This window comes from Stegastes partitus, unplaced genomic scaffold (genome assembly GCF_000690725.1).
Source record: "Stegastes partitus isolate 25-593 unplaced genomic scaffold, Stegastes_partitus-1.0.2 Scaffold1328, whole genome shotgun sequence".
In the NCBI taxonomy this organism is placed as follows: domain Eukaryota; kingdom Metazoa; phylum Chordata; class Actinopteri; family Pomacentridae; genus Stegastes; species Stegastes partitus.
Window position 1 is genome coordinate 108,829 of NW_007579059.1, and position 16,702 is coordinate 125,530.

General features: G+C 43.8%; 1 protein-coding gene across 1 annotated transcript in view; it reads right to left on the bottom strand.

The window, feature by feature from the left end:
- spidr (scaffold protein involved in DNA repair) overlaps positions 1-16,702 on the bottom strand; it is a 45,011-nt gene that overhangs the window by 27,122 nt on the left and 1,187 nt on the right. The window contains exons 4-10 of the mRNA XM_008298565.1: positions 15,440-15,625; positions 15,221-15,357; positions 12,199-12,434; positions 11,524-11,633; positions 9,880-10,099; positions 3,935-4,139; positions 1,682-1,929 (exon numbers count right to left, since the gene is read on the bottom strand). Coding sequence (XP_008296787.1) covers positions 1,682-1,929; positions 3,935-4,139; positions 9,880-10,099; positions 11,524-11,633; positions 12,199-12,434; positions 15,221-15,357; positions 15,440-15,625 — 1,342 coding nt within the window. The remainder of the gene's footprint in view (positions 1-1,681; positions 1,930-3,934; positions 4,140-9,879; positions 10,100-11,523; positions 11,634-12,198; positions 12,435-15,220; positions 15,358-15,439; positions 15,626-16,702) is intronic.

Genomic DNA, 16,702 nt, shown 5'->3' on the forward strand with positions numbered 1-16,702 from the left:
GTTTTAACTGTATACGATACGCGATGGTAGAATTTCAGAGGTGGAGAATCTTTCTGGAGAGAGATCGCTCATCTTTAGCCAGTTAGCATGCTTAGCTTGTTAGCATGTGCAATAATTATTGCCCCTCTGCTCCCTTTTTCTGCCCTCGCCCTGCCTTCTCTCCTGTCCTGTACACGAGCACAACAGGATACGCTGAAATAGTGTTGAATAGATCGTTCCAAGCCACTTTCTCATTTACAGAGCCAGGGTTGTCGGGTTCAGGGCTTCACACAGAGCTGATAGCCAGCCGACTGTGGGGAGATATTCACAGAATGTGTGTATAAGATCTCCACCTTTCAATAAATCAGAGAGAGAGATTCCAGTGAAGGAGTTCAACCGTTCCCAGGACTTGTTCACGAGTCAGAACACAGCAGCTGCAGACCAACAGGACGACTGGAATTGTACTGGTCCGTCGTGGTGAGCCACAAAGCAAAGCTCTCAGTTTACCAGTCAATCAACTGGAAGTTCCTTTCGTCACCAGCGGTCATGAACTGCGGGTGGTGACCAAAAGAACAAGATCGCGGAAACAAGTGGCTGAAATTAGTTTCCTTCATTGGAAGTCACATTCAAGGACTGGATGAGAGTCAACGCAGTAGGACGGAGTTCAGATTAAAAGAAAAAGCCAGCTGAGGTGGTCCGGACACCTCCAGAGGGAGGCCAGCCCAACTGGGTGAAGACCACAGGACAGACCAGGACTATCTAGGAACGCCTTGAAATCCCCAAACAGGACTGAAGGAAGTGGCTGGAAAGTGGAACACCTGGGCTACTTTGCTTTGACTGCTGCCTCCGATTCTGAATAAGCTGCTCTGGATAATGAAAGCGACATAATCAATTAATTACATCATCTATAAAACGCCAGAAAACTAGTTTAAATACAATTACTACCTGACTATGAGTTCAAAACCTCGAGATAATATAGTATGATCCTGTATGACAGATAAAAGCCTCGGAGAAGGTGGAACAAGCAACTGGTTTGCATTTTTCTTTTTGTCTTTTGCTTCAAGAAACGACTAAAACGTCCATCATCAGTTATCATTTAAACCAGAGCTACAACACATCTGAGCCTGTTTCACACAGATGCACATTTTTATAGATACTAAGAGGATTTCTATTTTTTTTTTGCATCCCAATAAAATATATTTTTACACGATTTTCTCTGGAGTGTTACAGTAAATTAAATAAAATAAAAACAAAGCTGCTGCGAACCTGTTCCACCCAGCGGAGCACGAGCGGGCACCAATTCAACTCTTGCTTGCTGGTGCACGAGATTTCTGAAAACATCATGCTGTCTTCCCGAGAATTGGCCAGAATCGCTCGCAGAGGGGCTGGATTCAATTAGAAATGTTTGTGTCCTTTGTCAAGCAATGCCATATGGCTGGAGACAGTGTGAGCACTTTGTGGGGGCTGCTGCGCTGCGAACAATAGATCGACCACTGAGACACACTGTGCCACCGAGGAGAAACATGCGAGGCCCGAGACCGAGCAAACCAGCATTCAATTTAAACAAAAAAGAATCATTTATATTGTGGCAGAGCATACACAGCAGATAAAACATGATTTATTTTTCACAGTCTCTTCTGGCATCAAGCGGCAAACCAACAGGCCTCGCCGGGCCGCCAATTATCAGCTCGGCCAACAATACCTGGTTTTGCCTCCTTCTGCAGGAGGAGGAGGAGCAGCGGAGGACCTCAGGGGGACTCTCGGTTTGAGGATGGACACGGGGAAGCAGTCGACCACAGGGATGGAGTAAACTCTCTGGACCACCACCTCCACATCCTGCTCCACAGAACCGGCCTGGCCCAGTCCCTCGATGGCTTCTAGGAGAGAGACGCAGCGTCTCGTCAACGCTGCCGAACTCCCGAAAGTGCAGAGAGCATCAGAGGCAGCAACCTGTGAGAGAAAAGAAACAGCAACACGATATTCAAAACAGCTTTTCCACTTTCACTGGTTTCATGGTCTCAGATCTGAATAACGGCTGGATATCTTATTTAGGTAATATCACAGAAGACTATCTGAGTTATGGACCGCTGGTTGCATAAAACGATTCATTTAAAGACGTCAGCTTGGACCTGGAAATAAGTGGGAGGCTTTTTTTGTTATTTTTATTTAAGAGCATTTAGTATTTCACTGCTGCTGATGGCTGTGACACAAGTTTTGTTGTATTTTGCACAATGACAATAAAGCCTCTTTCCATATAATAGACAAAACAATATATATGAATGAAGAAAATAACCAACAGAGCAATAAATAGAGAGTAGCAGGAACAGCTCAGTACTCGGCTTAAACCAGAGACAAACAGTGAGTTCTGGATTGAACAGGTTAGTTTATGGAAACATCATGACAGTATGGAGTAGTGAGAGCGCCAGATTACAAAAAGAAATCAATAGAACAATAATAATATAAAATTGGAAATAAAAAGAATAAATAAAATTTAAAATAAATAATGTGGCAAAATAAAGCAATATTAATCAAAAATGAATCCATAAAAGGCTAATAAACGTAGACATATAGAGACAAATAATTAAAATAACTTATTTTTGAAATTATTTATTTTTATTTATATTTATTATTTGTAATTTTTTTATCTGTTATTGCTATTATTTTAATTTTTTTTTTTTTTTTAACAATTTATAATGACTTTCCTACTGCGCAAATTTTTCTGCGCATATTTCCTGTGCTTTTAAAGCAACATTATAATGTTATAATGCCTCCCTATCAGGTTTCATTTATTAATATATAGATTTAAAAAAAGAAAAAAAGAAAAAAGAAAAAATTACCAGCCACAATTTTCCACAGCCAAATAATTTAGCTAATTTTGTCTGATTAACTGTGGAAAACAAACACAGAAATAAATAGAGAAACAGCAATTATTCACAGGTGTGAAGCTGGAATTATAATGTTTGTCTTCCTTTGCACCAAAAGGATCGTCAGAATAATTGATTATTCACTTTCCGTAGATTGACTTATTGACTAAATATTGGTTCAGCTCTACATCATAATGGAAGCTGACCATTACAACCATACAGCCACAACATTAAAACCACTGACAGGTGAATAACGTTGGTCTTCACGTTAAAATAGAAGTTTCTGCTGGAAAACTGCGAGTCCTGGAAATATTGTGGACGTTACTTTGACATATAAATATAGTTGCAGAATAACATTTCAGCACTATGCTGATATCATATGATCGCTCAGAGAAAAAGTTAGAAGCGATAAATAATCCTCCTCTCAGATTCATTCACATCAGCTGCTGTGAGGTCAACCGTTTAACTTCTGATAACAGATGCAGAGAGAGTCTTATTCCTGAAGACGGCGGGCACAACAGCAGGTCAGCTGCATTTAAAGCTACAGAAGGGCCCCATGTTTTGTAGGAAATGCCTCAAAAGCTGCCGGACTCATTTGGGAATTCACACATATTTCACACATGTAAATTCATCAGCTATTATTTTTTCCACAGCAGAAGTCAAACGACAGACGTTCTCGGTGACTGATGTGGGCTGGAGGCTCCACGCAGACTGTTTATTATTCTTTTTTCTGAAGCGAACATGATTGAATCTGTGACACTAACCGCTGCCTGTAAAGTTGCACCTGTGATTTCATAAATCAAACACAATATTGACACAAGCCGCCCATTGTTTCATGTCTATGAATCTGAGCAGGATCTTATGGCAGGCAGCCCAACCATGGCGCACACAACATGCTGGAGCTGTCATTACTTGCTTATCTGCTGCTTTCTCTTGACTGATGGCATTTTTCTGTCTCGCAGTAACCGAAATTGACTTTAGGAGGCATGATGGGGTTTGTTTAATGTCCTATATTGCCAATAACGTATAGCAACAACCCCTGGGAGGTAAATGTGAGTCAGCTGATGTGGATGACACTGAAGCGTACACACCTGCTTGGCGCTGCTCTCGTCTGTGGTCCTGCATACCTCCAGCAGTCCAAATATTCTACCCAAATAGTACGGCATGCGCTTCTGTGCAGAGAGCCGGCCTCTGGGAAAGAACTCGCCGGCCCGTTTGGAAGCAGAGTGGACTTTCTGGCTGAAGTGTGTGTTCAGAATAATAGAGCAGCTAAAGCCCTCGATGGACAGACTCTGCCTGCGAAGAGATGAAGTTCATCAGCGTTAGATTCAAGATGCAGCACCTGTTGCCGTGCTTTCTTTACACACTTCGACTCTTGCCTGTTCTCACGGCCAGGACTGGGGTTTTGGAATTCAATTCATCATGAAATTAAACATCTGTAAAAAGGTGTTGGGCAATGATAAACAGCTTGTGGTAGCAGATGCAAAAACTCTTGATTTCAAAATAAATGGAATAGGCTGTTGCACAAACAGCTCGTTTGAATGTCAAACTCAGATAAGGTACCAGACACCTCCGCAGGTCTGCTCACCATGTACCACCCAGCACAGAGCACAAGTTCAAATAAAACTCCTCCACGGCGAGCAAAGAAGAACACAACGGATGCATGCGTCCTCTTTAACTCAGGGGGGGAAAAGACAAATTTTCTGTGTAATTGAGGTTTCTGAGAGGCTTGACAACACTTTCCAATCGTGACGTCATCTGTGGAAAAAAAAAAAACACTTCAACGCTCGTCAAAGACTCAGAGATTTCTGGTGAAAAATACCAAGTCAAAGTGTGCGTATGTGTGATCTGAAATGGTCTGGATCTAATCTTTAAATGTTTACCGTTACCCGCTTAGATTTCCCTCATCTGAGTGCCAAGTAGGAGACGCTGAACTTCTCCTACTTCAAACCTTGGGAAAACATTTCTGGTCAAGCGTTTAAGGTCACTGAGGTAAATCGTACACACCTGAGCGGCATCGAGTGTGAGAATAAAAGATGCCAGATAATTATACAGCGCGCTGTTTGTGGTGAGTTTGAATAACGACTTAATTTCTTCCACATGTAACGAGGATAATGGTGTGATGATGGCTTATCGCTGAGTCAGAGCCGAGCGCGCTCTGTGACTGGAATCGGCGTACTTGTCGCGGCTTGTCTCAGGTCGGCGGTGATGGTTGAAACCGAGAAAGTAAACATACAGACAAATGGGGGGAAAACAATTTGTTTGCACGTAGAATAAAAGCAGGGTGAGAAATATTTGGAGACCGCATTATTGTGCAGTTGTCAGTGTTCAGAATGAAACTAATGTGAGCTGAGCGCTGATCATAAAGTTGTTCCAGAGAGGTGATGATCTGATTTACGGTCCTTTTAGAGGCTGTAGTTTTAGCAGTTATTATAGCAGGTGGTGCTTCTAGCATTTACTCCACCCATATGTATACACATTTTCTCAACAACCACTTTTATATTATTAGACTTTTTTAAACAGGAAACAGGAAAATGCACAGATTTCTGTCAAATAAGGTAAACTCTTTGCCTCTACAGATCAATAGCGCTCACTGTTGGGCGTAGTCACACCCCAAAGGCCCACTCTGGGCTAGGAAAAATCCTGAATAGGGATCATTATTATTATTATTATTATCAACAATAATTACCTTCTGTCTATCTGTGTTCTATCTTATAATTAGAGCTACATCAACACAACTTCTTTTTTTTTTTGGTCACCATCTCAAGGAAAATAAAACGTAATTACACATGCGACGGTACGTGCAGTTCCTGGCATTCCTTCCGTCTCTCGTACTTTATGTAGTCGAGCAGGACTAATACCAACAGTATTGTGTGTTTGTAGACGCTCGCGGGCGCTTTGATGATTCACCACCAGTCAATCACAGTAAATCTGCCAATATTCTGACTTGTCATTTATCAAAAGAAGCGTTTACAACATTTGAAAACGATGAATTGTCCTCACCTGTGCTGTGTCATATTATGAAACGAAAGCTTGTGTGCACTTTTTTCTGAGATATTATTTTCTTGTTTTGATGTATTTGTTTAAAAAAAAAAGTAATAAATAATGAAAATGATTGCAGATTTTTTGTAGTTCTTACTGTGGAAACTTGTGAAAATTAGTGGTGGAAAGCAGCATTAATATACATTTAATGCAGTAACAATAAGTCACTTAAAGCAGTTAAAATATGACCAACTTCAACCAGCTATCAAAACAAAGTTCCACCTACATGTTTATTTTTATTATTATTCCCTTTTTTTCAATGTGATTTTGCAGCAAAGTAGATTTCTAAATGATCAAACATGCCTGAGTATTTATACTTTAAACACCTTAAACATGTCTGTTGTTAATATTCTGTGAAACTTTGAAGGCAGGTCTACAAGTTTAAACTTTAAATATACATCTTGTAGTATTTATATTGCCTGTTTAACACACCTCTAACACGGCTGCTGTATTTAGTCGAACGTGACTTCTCTCGCTTGTGAAAAAAAAAAAAACAACAACCCCAAAACAAGCACTCGTGCTCTGATTAAGCCAGATAGCGATGTTTATCAGACCATCATCTGTGCAGAGATCATTAATCAGTAAGAGCCATACTCTAATCTTAGCAGAGCGGAACGTACTGTTCATGAGAACGAGAACAACACCCATGCAGGAAGTGTGACCCAATTGTGAACAGGTGAGTGGGCAGCTGTCATCATCAGACAGGTAGCCGCCGTTAAGGAGTGGCCCGGCTGCTGGCGTCACAGCTTGTAAGTGAATAACTGCTGCAGGTATTTCCGCTCACGCCTCGGCCCACTCACAACAAGGCGTGGGAGGTGGGAGGAGCCAACCCACTCGCTGCAGGAATCATGGGGGTGTTTAGCCCCTAAAGGATCGCACCGGAAACTGATAAGAGGAATTTTACCAGACGAGATGATCCTCTAAATTCTGTGTTTTTCCACTTTGGTCCGTCCCGTAGCTGTAAAAAGCTGAATTGAAGCGAGCATCTCTTCAGGGAATATTAGGCTTGTCGTCAGCTTTTCTTGGCTCTCAGAGCAAGAGGAGTTTTATTGAATTGGAATAAATAATTGATTTAAAATGGAAACCAAATGCTCTGCAAAGTTTTCAAAGTCATTTACAGGAAGGAGGAAGATTTTAGGGATGCATGTTCGCTAGAAAAATATTCTTTGAAAGAGTAACGGAGGGTGCACGGCGGGCTCTGCTCTATCTCGTGATTTCAGGAATAGAATGTAGCAGGAAAGGAGAGGTGCTAAAGCCAGAGATACTCTCAAAGCGCCATATGTTTTCAATCTCAGCCCTCTGGCTCCCTCCACTCTCTACTCCCAAACGCTCCAGAAAATAATCCTACTGTGTTTTTTCCCCGGCTTGCTGGAAATGACCTAACTACTGCCAGGAAGAGGAATGTGAAGCATTCCCTGGAGCTGTTTGTGACGTCAGAGCGCTGAGGAGGCCCCTACGCTTCCGCCAGCCTGGATATTCCAGAGCACACTCAACCTAAACTCCCAACAGCTGGAGTCAACTGCCGCCTCGCTCCAACTCCAAAACAATCCCGAAAACACCCCCGCCCCCCGACCCCACCGGGCGAGGAGCTGCTCCTCACATCTGGGCCGTCAGCGCTCACTATTGGGAGCTGAGAGCAGCAACGTCTTACACTTAAAAACACACACAATTAGAAGTTTTTAAAAGTATAACATACAGCGTATATTCATGTGCAGCAACCTGGCTTTTGGATCGCCTCCTCAGCGTTACGAGCTCCGGTTACTCTCTGTCCTGAACATAGTGTGTCAGCCTTGTGCTGCCTAACTCATGTCTTCTTCTGTGGAATTCTTGATTCGTGGCCAAGAGATGATCTGAAGAAATGAAAGTGAAGGAAATCCAAGAAATGGCTTTACCGGCAAATATAACTCATGAAATGTGTCACCCTCCCTATTTGCAGTGCTATTTCAGATCAAGATAAAATGTTCTAGCTCAAATAGTTTTTATTCTTATTATATCAGAAACAATCTCTTTGTCAATCGACAGAAAGGAATTATTGATGATTTCTCCCTTCATACCGTTCATACCATCGTAAACTGAATATATGTGGCCTTTTGACTGCGTGTCGGTCATAAAAAAGCACTGAGAACATGACTTTATTAGACTTCAGGGAATCGTGACGTGCATTTCTCTCCAACAGGCCCACGTAATAATCAAATTAGAGAGTAATGAAAGCTGGCGTCCTAATTCTTACCAAAGCTTGCAGGTCATCTCCAATTGCAGCATATACCGCCACAGTTGACAAATGATCCTTATTACATCCTGTTACTGCTAATAAAGTCATGCTTTCCTGCGGTTAGGGTTTTCTAGCTGTCAATTTCAAACCTCTGCTGCACCAAATGTCCAACTTAAAGTGCTCAACACAAAAGCAGCAAAAGGTGATTTTCGTCTAAAGATTCCCCAAAAACATGTAAAAAATAGACTTTGTGTCTGATGTGTCATCCAAGACGATCCATTACCAAACTAAAAATAAGAGCACACCTGCTCCTTTCTTTACTGAAATTAACACCAAGACTAGAACCTCCTGTTTCTCTGAATGGTCAATTCTCAGTTTGCTGGAGTTTCCAAGTTTCCACATCACACCTCTGTGAGTTGCTTCAAACTGGATGTGATTGTCCTGTATGTAAACTAACCCGAGGAGCAGAGGTGACCACAGCCAACCGTGCTGGTCGCCGCCGCTGTCCTCAGAGCTGCGCTGCAGACTGGAGGGAAATCTCTGTCCGTGTTCACCTGTTAATACTTTGCAGCTTCGACCTGAATGTGTGTGGTTTGGAGTTCAGTTTCACTCCTGTGTCTCTTGTTGTCTACATTCAGATATTAACCTGATTTTGCACTCTGCTGATTGTTTTTTAGGGCAGCATGGTAATGCAGTGGTTAGCGCGCGAACACACACAGTGTCGCCTCACAGCTCAGAGGTCCTGGTTCGAATCTCGGCCCGGGTTCTTTCTGCGTGGAGTTTGCATGTTGTCCGTGTGTCTACGTGGGTTCTCTCCGGGTTCTCCGGCTTCCTCTCAGTCCAAAGACATGCTGAGGTTAATTGGTGATTCCTAATAGTCTGTAGGTGTGAATGTGAGTGTGCCTGGTTGTGTGTCCAGGGTGTCCCCTGCCTTCACCCTGAGTCAGCTGGGATAGACTCCAGCCCCCCCGCGACCCTAGTGAGGATTAAGCGGTGTATAGATAATGAATGGATGGATGATTGTTTTTTAGGGCAGCATGGTAGTGCAGTGGTTAGCACACACACACACAGCGTCGCCTCACAGCTCAGAGGTCCTGGTTCAAATCTCGGCCTGGGTTCTTTCTGCATGGAGTTTGCATGTTGTCCGTGTGTCTACATGGGTTCTCTCAAGGTTCTCCGGCTTCCTCTCACAGTCCAAAAACATGCTGAGGTTAATTGGTGATTCTTAATAGTCTGTAGGTGAGTGTGCCTGGTTGTGTGTAGCCCTATGTGTCCAGGGTGTCCCCTGCCTTCACCCCGAGTCAGCTGGGATGGACTCCAGCGTCCTCCCGACCCTACCGAGGACTAAGCGGTGTATATGCGTCACCACTGATGCAAACACTTTCCATATTTGTTTCTAAGCACTACGAACTTTCCAAACCCAAATCAGCTGGATGCTTTTTTTTTTTACAGCTGAAGTTCTAGAAAATTTAAGAGTTAGACAAACTTCAGATAAACAACTTTACGTTTCTATACGGCGCAGTGAAAAAAACACTCCCAGTGACCCGGTGTGACTTGACTGCTCACGGCTGTTCATAGTACAGCACAATTACTCCCCTCCCCAGAGTGGAAAAACCCTAAAAACTCTGACTTTAAGTAAGTACAGAGACGCTTTCCTCTGCAGCAGATGAAAGTCGTTTCTATTAAACTCTGCACATACGTCATTCTGCACATCGAAGGCCAAACAATAAGCAAACCCCATATCTGAGCGGAGAGGCACGTCGGAGTGTGACATCCTCTCACCATGGCGGGTGTATGTGGATGATATCTCTGGCTGCAGGAATCAGCTGGGCTGCTGTCTCTCTGTTGAATAACACCAACACGCGAGCTCTCTCCTCAGAGACCGGGTTACTGTGTTGGTGGCCGTCTCCGGGGGGCTGGCGTTGCTCGCAGTGCGCTAGTTGCATGCTGCACTCCTCGTGAACCTCCAGCACCTCCAGCACCAGCACGCCAGGCCTGTCCACTGGAGAGCAGAGCAACAACAACACAGATGTTGAGTGTGTGTGTGTGTGTTGGGGTGTGTGTGTCTGCGTACAGATTGTACTCCTGCTCTCACGGACTCTCGCTCTCACTGGGACTCATTATGCATTATGAGAGTAGTTCACTTTTAGTATCAGAACAATTCGCACTGCATAACTGTAAAGCCCTCAGTGACTCAATATGAATCGCACTCAATCCCACTGGGCGACTTTGCGAATGTTTGGAATTTTACCACGATGCTGACTGTGCTGTTGGCCTGGACAATAAAGTGCACAGAGATAATTAAGATGAGCAAATCACAAACAATGCCTCGCAGCTATAAATCAAACCGAGATAAGACGGCGACTTGGCTGCGTTTACACTCTGTGTGTAAACTTGATTGCCCTGAATTGTGAAAATTGCAGCACAAGTGGGAAGAGTCAATGCACTTCATTGTGTACGTAAGTTGGCCGGAGGGGGTTTTGATAAGAGTAAATCACATCGAGGAGATGGCTGGAGAGCTATTAAGTTTTAACATGCACTTGTCCAAACATGAACGTTAAGTGCTTCACTTGTGTTCTTTGCGTTTAGGTCCCAAACTGCTAAACAATCAAAATAACCCCCGGCAGCAGGTCTGAGATAGTCGCGCTTTTGACCTACAATGATAAGTCGTAGGCCGAGCAGCGTGTGGGGAAACAATTCAAGGTCTCCTGCATTTGTGAGCCTGTTTACATCACACAGCAAAACTATTACAGCAAAGATAAACAGGTGTCTCATTACAGCACGACGGTATTATTAAGCACGTGCAAGGCAGCGCGACGGAAGAACAAACTTCTCCTGAAAAGTTTTATTATGCGGTATGTTATACGTTTTTGTATTTTAAAAATCTTCGGTACAAAACAGAATTAAAAAAAGAAGCATCAGATGTTGATTAGACTTTAAAATGAGGTAAAGTCAGAAAACACTTCAACACTTTTACCCTTCGCTCAACTGTTTACGCTAATCGAAACATCGACTGACCCCAAACTCTGAACTGGATCAGGTGGGTGTTTTGTTGTTTTTCCATAATCAACTGTCACTTTCAAGCCACTGCTCGTGTCCTCTCATGAGGAGATATTCAACGTCGAGAGAACGCAAGTGGTTTGGTACACCACGGAAAGGAAAAAAGAAAAAACAAGAACTAGGCAAGCAGTTTCCTGTCACCTACATTTCGAGTTCACAGTTCAGAGCCACAGTGATCAACCTTCAGCCAGCACTTCCTCAGCGTGGCCCCTCCATACAATCGTGAGCAAAATCACGCCTGCTCAGAGAGCAGCGGGCCTCTTCCCACTCACAAATCTAAGCTCGTCGTTAAACTTAAACGATGATTCGAGGAAGTATGTGATCCTGATGTAATCTCATACACAGGGTTTGTGTGCCACTGATCACCTGCTGTTGCTGCTGCTGCTGAGGAGCCAGAGTTGGACTGGTGCTTCCAGAAGCTGACAGCTGACCTTTGTCTGCACTGAAGTCGACACAGCCTCTCTGCCAGACCTCCACTTGGAAACAAACACACACAGAGGTAGATGATGTCATGTGATAAACTTAAACAGAGCACACGACGTAACCAACGCACACGCAGAGCTGTTTATTTCAAAGAGCAATAAAAGAGTTTCTGATGCAAACAACAAGCCGTCGCAGACTGCAGATCGCCCATCTGTCAGATTCGGTGGGCTTGAAGAAGGCAAACGACATTTAGCACCCACGTTGTGATACCAGGTGTCCCTTTCATCATGAGTTCTGCTGTGGAAACATTGCAACCCAAGTTCGACTATCACCTGGCAGAAAGCGATACGTCTTGTGTTTGCTCTTGTTGTGATGCAACACACTATAAACACATATATAAACATACAGCTGTAATTTTAATTATAATAATAAATCTAATAATCAGTATTGGTTGTGTGGGAGATGTTGATTCTGCTTTATGAGTCTACCTTTACCCTCATATGAAGCCTCTGAATAGTATCAGAAACTCGTATTTGTGGCGTCGTAAGAGTTGGAAAAAATAAAAACAACACAGAATCTTTGCACGTGCAATGACACTTTTAAGAACACAATTCAAACCTCTGAAACTTTCTCTTCTTCTTGGCGGAGTCCTCAGGAGTCTTGGACTGTCTGTCGATGGGTTTCTGAGGCGTCTGCAGCATCGCCTGAGCGGATCTCACCCAGTCGCTCACTGACCTTTTGCTGCCCTCGCCGGTTTGTGGAGGAAAGATCTCAGAGTCCAGTCTGCTCGAGGTCAATGTGCTGCCAACATCCTCCCCATCAGACACATAACCTGAGATCTCTGGCTCCTCTACCTGGGAACAGAGTGGAAACCATCGATAATTTCACTGTGGGAAAATGGCCTTTTATTGTAATGTGTCACTCTTGAATTAACATGTTTAAACACAGTTGTATATGAGGATATTAAATGCTTGAACTGGTTCAGCCATTAGTAAATAAAGATGAGATTTTTATTAAAATTAAATCGATAACTTCCATCATGCAGTGGGTGGACACAGCGCACTGACAGGTTGATTAATTCACCAGATACAGTAACAAAACAATCTTTTTTGCTGTATCACTGCTCACTACACCTGAGGCAATCAGTTCTCATGGAAAAATCCACAAGAAACCTGAGTTCCTGTCATGTGCAGACAAGACCAGCATACCAGGCCCTGACAGCCAATGTGCTCTCTTATTTGAATCAACTTGACCCTGCTAGGCAGGGTGCCAGCAGACGTCACACTCTAACCAGCTACAGAGTAAAAAGGAACACTATGTTCCTGGCTCCGGCTCAAAAATGTTTTCACCCAGCACTCAAAGCATTGTAAGTACACAGCTCCACGCAGCCTCATCCACCAGCAAGTTTTCCTGAACAAACAGTAGTAAAACCACGTTTATAGTCCTGCTGCAACTCTGATGTGGCGGAGGCTGTTGACCCTTTAAGCGCTGATGTTGGGGGAGTCACACACTCCGTCTGGGGAGCGGCCATCCTCTTTGGCCTTGAAATGCAAAGTCGCCTTCACAGCTCCGCCTGTCCACTTTCGGCGGCTAGTACAATAACATAGAAGTCTGGCAGGCGGCCATGCATTATCTGGAGTAATAAACTTTGCCTTCGATTTGGATCTTCCCCCTCCTCTGTATCCTGTTAGATCCGGTTTAATTGGCAGTGTGTAAGCGAGCTTTCTGGACAGCAAATAAAAAAATAAAAAAAAGTCCACTTTGGTTTGCACATTCTGCTGTTCTAATTAAATCAACATTTACTGTACACATAATAAACTGAAATATAATGATGATTAGATGTGTGTAATAAATCCAAAATGCTATTCCAAATATGCACTAATCAACCTGTCAAAACCACCACATGCATAAATTCTAGCGATTCTATATTTTTTTTAAAAACTAGGACCCTCTAGGTTCTGTCTTTCTAGCAGGCCTCTGACCACAAGCCTGCTGTTAGGTGATCTTAAATCTTGTTTGACCTCAGAGAGCTGATAGCAGCAAATTAAAGTGTGACAAGAGGAAGTAGCTGGGTCTGCGGGAGTGATGCTCATCTGTCGACAGGCTTCCTCTTGACATACAGCCTCCAAACTCATGAGCTTCATCACAAGTTACTGCTTACTTCATCCGCTGTTGGACTCACTGAGTATAATTAGTACATACAGTAATACAATAAAGGATGACTCACATGAGGACCGCCGTTAACCGACAGCCATCCTGTTCAAGGACACTCTCGTAAACCGCTATCTAGATCACCATATTACCTCAGTAATTTGGCCACATCCACCTGATCCAATTAGGTGCTGTAATGTGTGCTGTAACACCTGTGTGTGTGGTCTTGAACCTGAGCACAACACCTTCACCACTCCTTGTACATTCTCTCCATGCCAGCCCTTCCTTTGACAAACACTGCTTGTGAATGACTTCTCAGAAGGAACAGAGTCAATACAACGCACACAGGAGGGGTCCACAATCAGAACCGCTTCAGTGATAACGCCACTGCACATGAAACTGAATTCGCGTTTCGTTACATCATCATTACTGATTGTTCTGCTGATTATTTGACATAAACGAACAGCTTTCATCTCAAAAACACTCCAAGCTTCAGAAATATTGTATTTACTTCAATGGGAGACAAAAAGAACCACATCTGTGAACCAAGAAGTCACTCAATATTCATTTGTTAGCCTTGCAGAGCTCTGATTTCTGTGCATAACTGCAGTAAACTATTTAATTCTTTGCATGTATGTGTTTCAGAGCATCAAATGCAACTACTGTCATGTTTAAACTAGTTTCATATTATTGCATGCGTTTGCCACGGCAGTAATATCTGCTTCATTGCTACCTCAGCTTGTGAACTTTGACAGAACATAACCTGACTCTAGAAAGTGCTAGTTTGAGCCCGTCAGGCCTTTTCAGGACATCAGAGCAGACTGCGACACTCCACCTAGTGGCGTAATGACCAAACATACAATCACAACAAATTAAATCCAAACACTAAAACGTACATTGACATATGGAGACTTCAAATCAATACCGTAAATATCACCTTTCACTCTAACACCAGCTTTCGTGCAGCGTACGCTACAGCTGCAGGCAGGTTGAACCGACGCCGTGAGCTGTCAGATGTCTCAGGAAAAGTATAGACGCTCGCTTATGTTTGCTCTTTAGATAACTGCAAGCACTCAACAGTTAAAGCAGGTAATGCATTGGATTAAATCAGCCAGACGGAGCTTAAGAAGGCACACAGCCCCACCTAGTGTCCCTTAATCCAAATTACAGCCGTTAGCAGTGTGGTCTTGCAGACACACACCTTTGCAGACATTTTGACATGTCACTGCAGGAAAAGCAAAGGTGGAGTTACTAACGGTAATGATGACTCAGCTCCGTTAGGCGTCCCGGTAAGTCGTGACTTTGAACCAGCATGCACGATGGCAGGAGCTGCTCCGATAGCAGGCAGCCGCCAGCGACACACCTGTTCTTTCCTGAGTGTGTGTCACTGTACCAGTCCAACACACCCGCTGCTTGCACGTGCACAGACGCTGGCTTTACACTGCTGTTGTTTTAATAAGGATTATCGGCATACAAATGATTCACTCACGTTCGCAGATTGAAGAGGGAAGTCCTCCTGCTTGTGATCGGAGGATTCGCAGTCTGAGATTTGCTGCCCACTGTCCTTCTCAGCATCTTCCTCGGGCTCATCCAGATCGCTGTCTGTGTCTATAACAGGAAGGTCATCTGAAGCAAGCGAGAGGGAAAGAAACGAGCTTCTCAGGCTGCTAAGTGCACCTTAAAGTGAATGGAGATTGTATGTTTTTACCTTTATCGTCGCTCAGCATGCGCAGCGCTCTGGTGTACGACTGAGTGGGAGCCGTGGGTCTCCCTGACCTCTGCTGTGCAACAACACCGGATGGACGGCGCTCCTGGGTCTCGCTGTCGGACCGCTCACTGTCACTGGAGCTCCACGCAATGTGCACTGGGTCCTCGATACGAGCACCGGTCTGCACTGGGGAACACGGACAGAAGAGGATGATACCACGTCAAATAAAGACGGGGCGTCTATTTAAAATAAGAGTGTAATTTAAGATTCTTTGATACTTTGGTTTTGCAGTCTTTTAATTTAAAGACCCCCTAAATAGAAAATCAAGTTCTCTATCTTGTTAACGCATCTATATGTTGTTTTTTAATACAATGAAGGACACATCATCAGCAAAATATGCACTCGACACCATGACTCAGCATTTCTGTCCAAAAACTGCAGCGTAATGACGACAATGTCAGACTTGGGCGGTATTAAACGAACAGAATCAGTGCTGCAAACTTGCAACGCGGGGTTTTCTATACAATCATTATTCTTCACAATGTACTTCAGGTTGTGCAGCTGAATTACTCCAAGATGACAACGTGTCACTGTGTAGTGCTGAGTAGTTTTACAGCAATTACCGGTGAGCCAGTGTGCTCGAGCTGCAGCGAATGTGGAAGGCTGGGTGGAATGTTAAGTCCTGTCTAAACAAGAGACACTGCGCAACAACATTTGTTTCCTATAGAAGTATATTAGCGGCATAATTGGATGAAAATAAGGAAATGTCCATCATAGGAATATTTACACATACGAGGTGTGTCAGAAAAGTTCCAGGACTCGTGTCACTAAAGATATATTTCAAATCCAAACTACAGGTTCGTAGTAATCCCCCTGGAGTCTAACACACTTCCCCAGCCTTCTCTTCACGCCGCCATGCATGCCTGGAAGGATTCTTCCGGGATCCTCTCAGCTCCGTCGTCACAGCCATCTTGATGTCGTCCACGTCTTCAAAACGGGTCTCCTTGATGACCCCCTTGAGCTTGGAGAAGAGGAAGGTTGCTCCAGCACGGTGATGTTCTTCTCAGCCAGGAACTGTGGGATGCTCAGGGCGTTGTGAGCAGGTTGTCATGGTGAAGCAGCTCCACTGGTCCTGCCACATCTCTCGCCTCTTCTGAACGAAGCAAACGCTGCAGGATCTCTTCGTAGACGTGCTGGTTGATCGTCTGAAGGGGAAAACTTGTGACACCAGTCCTGGAACTTTTTCTGACACACCTCGTGATT